We start from the raw sequence: 7,468 nt of genomic DNA on the forward strand, positions 1-7,468 counted from the left end.
GGTCTTGCTCACGTGAGCAAATTAAATACGCAAGTGGGTAATGCAAGTTGGCAAGCATGATGAGGGCTTTTCGGACCTGATCCCTTCTGCCGCCCTATTCTTCCATTCCGCGTTAACTTCAGAGTTCAGATTAAAATACGCCCTATTGTCCCTCATAACAAACCCTCCGGATGCAAGGAAAGGAAGACCCAAGTAGGAACGCTCGATCTGGGTTGTTGAGTCCTGGTCCCCGGTTTCACTTCTCCTTTCTCTTGTCCTTCTCTATAAGACTAATTTCCAGCGTGAAGATATTCCCATTTCCCACCAATTGCAAGCTTTAACATGCATCATCTTCGTCGTCAGAAGAAGCTTATTGCCTTCTCTCTTCCAACTTGCCAATATTCAATATATTTTAGTGCGTAGAAAGGCCCTGTAGGGAGTCCCAGCCATGGCCCTGCCCACCATCCCCATCCCACCTCCTTTTTATCTCTTCATTCTCCTCTTTCCACCCCTTTGTTCCATTTGCTTTCTTCTCCTCCAACCCCCAAAAGCAACCCCTCCCCCTAGCACCCTAAATCCTATCCTAACCATCACCATGCCTGAAAACCAAAACCAAGGAGAGGTGAGCTCCTCTCTCTCTCTCTCTCTCTCTCTCTCCCTCTCTCTCTGTGTGTGTGTGTGTCTCTGTGTGTGTTGTGTAAGATCTAAATGATGAAAAATTCAACTTATCAGGTCATGTGGCCTAGATTGGTGTTCAACAAGCTGCTTCGACGGCCTCGGGGCAGCTATTCCTTCATCGCGGACTTCCCGAGCACCGAGATGCAGCTCGAAGTAGCCAGTTTAGATGATCCCATCAGCCTGAACAGACGATCTAATGATCAAATGGACGCACAAAAGTACAAGTGAGCTCTAAAACCGCTACCTCTTAACACTTTTTCACCGTATGCCCTTCCTTCACCACAGCATTCATTGACAACGAATCATATTAGCTGGGATTTATCCTAACACGCACGGGTGCTTTTTTCTCTTGTTTTCTCCTTAGGCTGTTTGTTAGTACATGGAATATTGGTGGTATCCCACCGCCCGATGATCTAAATTTGGAAGATTGGTTAGACACGAAGAATAACTCCTATGACATCTATGTTCTTGGGTACTTTCATTAATTAATTTCTTATTTCAGATTTAGCTAGATTTGGTATTTAAGATGAGTGGAAATATCCATAAAAATGGAACTTAACCACAGGTTCCAGGAAATTGTGCCGCTTAGTGCCAGAAACATCCTAGGCCCGGAAAAGAGTACAGTAGCCAAGAAGTGGAACTCACTCATTACGGCAACATTAAACAACTCCCAATCCAGCACACAAAGAGGCCGGGAATCCAAGCAAGGGGAGAAGCAGAAGTTGCATCCAGTCAAGCAAGGCACTTCCGAGAAAAGCATTATGCAAGACATTCGATGCATCATAAGCAAGCAGATGGTAGGTATTCTAGTCTCCGTGTGGGTGAGAGGTGATCTCCGACGATACATTCGCCACCCTAGCGTCTCCTCTACTGGTTGTGGCGTTATGGGCTTGCTAGGGAACAAGGTATTTCCTGCTGTTTCTTCATTGGCTTTAGAATATTAGTGATATATGTATGCATTTTTAAATCAAAATAATATGACAAATTTTGTATATATAGACCATCAAAAGTGTCAGAATATATAATTCTTTTATTTCTTTAAAAACTTATATTCGTGCATTCGCCATGCAGGGTGCAGTGTCGGTTAGGTTTTGCCTGCATGAGACGAGCTTCTGCTTTGTATGCTGTCATTTGGCTTCAGGAGGAAAAGAAGAGGATGCGATGCACAGGAATTCAGACGCCATGCAGATATTCACGAGGACAAGCTTTCCTCGTCGGCGCCCTTCTCTTGATTTGCCACAAAAGATTCTGGATCACGAGTGAGTAAAATGAATGAATTGGAATATTAATTCTACATATATAGCAATCGATATCATGTTTATTCTCTTGCAGAAAAAAAAGGTCATAAAGAATTTGGGGCAGTTTGAGCTGAGAGTTTATCTTATTTTAATTTTCATAAACTCTCTCTCTAGATATCTCTCCATCAGATGTAATACAAAGCTGATTTATTGTTTTCAATTACTCTCAGCCTGTTAATCCAAATTTCGAAAAAAAGATCACAGTATGCAGGCTTCTTGTAATATCAAATTTGGCAGTGGAAAGTTGGAACAGCCAAAACCATGTTCACAATTAATCATGTCTCTTATAATACGGTCTTATTATGAGTACGTGAATTTCTTCGAAAAGATATTTTAAGTACGTGATTTAATTAAGGAAAACAGATGGATCCCACGTCATGACATGAGATAAGTTAAACCGCCAAAAAATGGATGGTCGGTCATTTAGGTAGACCAAATCAACCCCCTACCGCGAGTGATTCAGATTGAACCGCAAGCTCTTGCTTATGAGGGTAGAATTGTGCCACTTGGATATATTTATCAAGCGATGATGATATCAAAAGCATTTGATATGAGTTATAACATTAACTACGACTATGATCTCTACTTTAATATTCATTTGAGAAAGATAACTTACCAAATGTATTCCTTCTTTAAGAAAAACTATAGCCTGCATTTATACTAATGACCTCTACCTACTGCATACTTTAAGAAATACGCACAACTTCTTTCAGAGAGACAATTGGTCACCAAGATTATTTATTTTTCCATTCCGTGCAGTCGGATAATCATGCTTGGAGACTTGAACTACCGAATCTCCTTGCCGGAGGACAAAACACGAACACTGGTGGAACAAAAGGAGTGGAACATTCTGTTAGAGAAAGATCAGGTAATGAACAACATCACTCTCCAAAACCCTATACTTTTTTTTTGAGAACCAGTCGCTAAACTCCCGAAACATGCAGTTGAGGGGAGAGGTCTCGGAGGGTCGGGCATTTGAAGGTTGGCATGAGGGTGCGATCGCGTTCTCTCCCACGTACAAATACTACCCAAACTCAGATGCATATCATGGGTGCATTCAACGCAAAAAAGGCGAGAAAAGACGAGCTCCAGCATGGTAGGTTCAGTAACATCCCGGTCTCCTTAGAACCAATTAGTTTTTATTGCTGATAACCAGGGATTAAGATATGTGACCTATGGATCCACAGGTGTGACCGGATTCTGTGGCGTGGGAAGGGCTTGAAGCAAAACCTATATGATCGATGCGAGTCTAGATTATCCGATCACCGGCCTGTGAGAGCAATTTTCACCGCAGTGGTTGACGTCCCGAGAACTAAGAACTCCTTAAGAAGTTTTTTCTTATCGGACAGATTGGATCAAATCGCTAGCGATTTTGATTGTTATCCAATGGAGACCGTATTTTGGAGTTCATTGTGAGCTTTAGCTATCATATGGGCGACCCTTTCGTCAAGCCTCCAGAGAGCTTGGGAAGCTATTTTTAGTGCAATTAACTTTCTGGTCTCTCCTCGCATATATATTTAGAGAGAGAGACCACAACCCAGTAAATAATCCTATATCCAGGTTTTATAATTTGTTTATAGCAGAGATTATATAGTGTTAGTGATTAGGCCCGTCTAATCTCTTACTCAGAAAAAAAGGGGAGGGAAAAAGCATCACATAAGAGTGCGTCGTGATGCTGTACGTTTTGTATGGACGAGAAAAAGAGATCGAAAGTTTATTACTGATAAGTTTGCTTAAAGAATAAAAGAATATTGGTGTTCGTTCGAGAAAATGTTGCATGGATTTCAGAGCCTTGCGTTGTATGTGTGCATGTTTGATGTGGGCCTTGAAAGTTGGTGGGTGGATGGGAAGAGGACAAGTTATCTCGCAACGCACGCTAATTATGTTCCAGAATTTGGATGTTGGGGGGATTGGACTCGAGGTGGATGTGACCTTAAAGAATTACAACTCGCAGGGCTTACTTTTTTTTCTATTTGAAGGCACTTTTGTCCCCATCCGTTGTCCTTGTCCAATTTGGTGGACTGGTTGCCAATCACTCTCTCCCCCTATGTGGTGGTTCCATGCTTGTTAGACCAAGCATATACATCAATGCAATATCTCATTATATATTTGGGCATAATTATTTTACTGCTTAACAAAATATAATTCAAGCAACTTCTGGTCTCATAGTTTGCTTTTCTTTGACACCATCTCTATGGTCTTTTGAAAAAATCTGATCTTTTCACAAAGAGCTAATTATTAAGTTCAAAGAAGGAGTATGCTTTAATTGGATGTTAGGAAGACCAGTTTTGCAAATGTTTGCTTCTTAGTATAGCCCACTAAGATCTTGATAGACTTAAATCCAAACATACGATCATGAAGTTCTCATACAGCATAATAAAGAATACAAGTTTACCTCTCCAATTTGATAAGGGCTGCATGAATCATTAGATCTTATTTTGTTTTAAGGTTTCAATCCTATGATATTAATCTCTTAAAAATTTCAACATATTTTTATTAGTTTTGATGCATGGTATATTATTATGTAAGATTGCCTGACATGCATTTGTTCCTAATAACTTTTTTCATTCTATATTGCCTCGGATGATCAAAATTTGGCCTCTCTATTCCGGCTTGAGTATAGCATACCATGTTTAAATTTTTACACCAAAGATTTTATCCGCAAAAGAACTCTCATAAGAATGTTTTTAACCCCTAGTTTTTCATTGTGGTTCCACGTAGAATAGTATGAAATTTAATCATATTTATTCTGATCAATCTGAAGTAGTCACACCCTACATATTAGGCATTATAAAATGCTTAATTATAACCTCTCTTTTTCTTTTTCCTTTTACCTATTATACCTCGTCAAACCATACATGCTGACTTGATTATTAACGGAATTAAGGAAAACATGGTGGTCATATTTCTTGCATTCATAACAGTAACTTCATCTTTGGTAAAGCATATTCAAGAACTTGATAATTAAGGGGTGTTTGGATGTAGAATAAGTGGAACGGAGGGAGGATGGATGTATTCGTTAAACACTAGATAGTCATTGTAACAAAAAAAAAAAAAACACTAAAAGATTATGGAATAGGGGCTTATATATATCATGTGGGACGCCTAATCCACACAGTACAAATCTATTCCACTAAAATAATAAAATAGACTTATATTATGGAATAGGTTTTCATCTATTCCCTTCGATTAGTATATATATTTTGCCCTTATCCACTCTGCACACTCAAAAAAATAAGAAGGTAATTTGACCTTTGCACTTTACGAACACTCAATATACACCAAATGTCCCTTATTCCCTATACTTATATATATATATTCCCTCTATTTATCCATCCAGCAAAGTGCCAAAGAGGCTTTATTCCATGAAATAGGTCCTACAGCAATGCCAGGGATATCCCTTCTAAAATTTATTTTGCAACCAAACACTCTCTTAGTTTCTAGATTAGGTGAAATTAAGATAGTGATTTGTACATATATAGAAGTGCTTGAACGTTTATCCCAACAACTTCCCCTCAACACAAGCTGTCATAATTTATCAACAAATGAAACCACAAACTAACAAACATTAGCTTCTATCAAATGATTGCAACTAGTTAGAGTATTGACACCATATTTTGCTTGGTCAAACATTACAAAGCAGACGAGCCATCATATGGGGCCAAAAGAAGCAACTTGGTGGACCCAGTGACACAACTTGTGGCTGGGACTCATATGGGCCAAGACGAAGCAGAAGCGGCGACTTTTTTTGTTGAAACAGATTATTTTGCTAGTTATAGCTACATGAAAGGGAGATCAAGAGGTGTTGACACTTGACATATGTATCATGATAGCAAATCCAAATAATTTGAACTCCCTTCATGTTATGTACCAAAAAAAATGGGAGATAAGTTTGGTTATCCTCCACAATGAGTCTGTTCGATGTCTTGGTCATAGGGTATTTGTTGAAGCCAAAATAAGGGAAGGAGAATCATTTAGCTTTGTAGGATTCACACCTTAGAACTACGTACATAGGAAATAACTCGGAATGATGTTTTATTAGAACTAAAGTGCAAGGCATATATGTCAGTGGTCAAAAAAATTCTAGTCTGGAAACAGACTATAATGTGATTTCATAAAGGTGATGTGTCTTTTTACACTTCAGCAGCTAGACATATGAGAAAAACACTCATCTGTCACGCCCCCAACCAACTGCATGCAGAAGCTGGACGCATGGGAAACGGTAGCATATTTCATCATCTTCAGCCCCACAAGAAAATAAATAATATCAGATACCATGACATTTGGCTTGAGAGGGCGAGGGAGATAAGATTGCAACAATAGAAAGAGAGTGGAAATGAGGACATGACATGAGAGACAGAGAGAAAAAGCGGAGAGAGAGAGAGAGAGAGAGGAGGGGGGGGGGGGGGGGGGGGCATACTGTAATAGAATGAACTTGTTTTTATTATTTATTTTCAGGAAAACTGGGTATTAAATTATCTTATAGGGTTGGCATAGGCCATACTGTAATAGAATGAACAAATCCAAGATTATAAAATTTTATGCACAATTTTTTTCATCCCAGTAGGTTGGTTATTTGCATCTTTCGTGTTCCAGTTGTTCTAATGAGGGCTGAAGAGCAAGGATGGCCTTTTAAGCTTGACCAAATTTCATTGGGCTTTACCCAGATTAAGGGATGATGATATAGATGGCCCCGGCAGCACTAGAGCTTGACATGGATGTCATTACTCTGGTAATCCATCCCAATAATTTTTCCAAAGTTAAATTATGTAAAAAAATATAAAATATATAAATAAGTCTACCTCATTCTATTAGTTTAAGTTTTTGGGACAAATGATGATTTTAACATAGTCTTAGAACGGAGAGAAGTTTGGCCCATATGTGAGAGAGAGTGTAAGAAAATATAAAATATATAAATAAATCTATATCATTCTATTAGCTTAAGCTTTTGTGGCAAGTGGTGATTTTAACAAATTATATCTGAAAACTAAATGAATCATACTTAGAATACATCTATAGATTGCAGAATGGGATATCACTGCATGTGGCATTTGGGTTCGTATATGATGACCCAACCCAAGCTTGACATTTGCACTATCCTAGCTTGAAAGTCATGCTCATATTAACTCTTAAGTCCATCATTTATCACCAGCATGAAGACTTATTATGAACTTTATCTAAAAATCAGTTTTCCTTTTCTTTTTCTTTTTTTTTTGGGTAAATGGGGGCCCAAATATATAGGCTTACATTGAAAGAGACCCACACGATGCTCGTGGTCAATAACATCTTTTTGCTTGCAAGCCTGATCTTTAATCATGCATTGATAAATGGTTGGATTAGTGAATTGAGACGAGCAACAGCAATTTAAGGTGTTTTCCCGTGTAACATAAAAGTTGCAAGCTCCGATACGCTTATGTAAATAACTAAAATTAAATTAAATCTTGAATGTCCAAGTCCTGCTCAAAATTAACCTAACCACCACTCTAAATAGATTGGATACGGAAAACTTTTTT

At 38.6% G+C, this 7,468-nt stretch overlaps 1 protein-coding gene across 1 annotated transcript; it reads left to right on the forward strand.

Moving 5' to 3' along the window:
• LOC103713205 (type IV inositol polyphosphate 5-phosphatase 9-like) lies at window positions 1-3,704 on the forward strand. Its single transcript, XM_008800046.4, has 8 exons — window positions 1-601; window positions 712-881; window positions 1,022-1,129; window positions 1,223-1,562; window positions 1,729-1,916; window positions 2,715-2,823; window positions 2,900-3,051; window positions 3,143-3,704. Exons 1-8 carry the CDS (start codon window positions 428-430, stop codon window positions 3,369-3,371), a joined length of 1,470 nt encoding a protein of 489 aa, XP_008798268.2. The 5' UTR covers window positions 1-427; the 3' UTR covers window positions 3,372-3,704.
• Window positions 3,705-7,468: the final 3,764 nt, after the last annotated feature.

This window comes from Phoenix dactylifera, chromosome 6, assembly GCF_009389715.1.
Source record: "Phoenix dactylifera cultivar Barhee BC4 chromosome 6, palm_55x_up_171113_PBpolish2nd_filt_p, whole genome shotgun sequence".
NCBI classification, from domain to species: domain Eukaryota; kingdom Viridiplantae; phylum Streptophyta; class Magnoliopsida; order Arecales; family Arecaceae; genus Phoenix; species Phoenix dactylifera.

Bases quoted from the DNA above. Each gene is read 5' to 3' on its own strand.
- LOC103713205 (XM_008800046.4), top strand. From the start codon at position 428: ATGGCCCTGCCCACCATCCCCATCCCACCTCCTTTTTATCTCTTCATT. The intron at 1,917-2,714 runs GTGAGTAAAATG...CATTCCGTGCAG, and splicing joins CAAAAGATTCTGGATCACGA to TCGGATAATCATGCTTGGAG. The intron at 2,824-2,899 runs GTAATGAACAAC...CGAAACATGCAG, and splicing joins TTCTGTTAGAGAAAGATCAG to TTGAGGGGAGAGGTCTCGGA.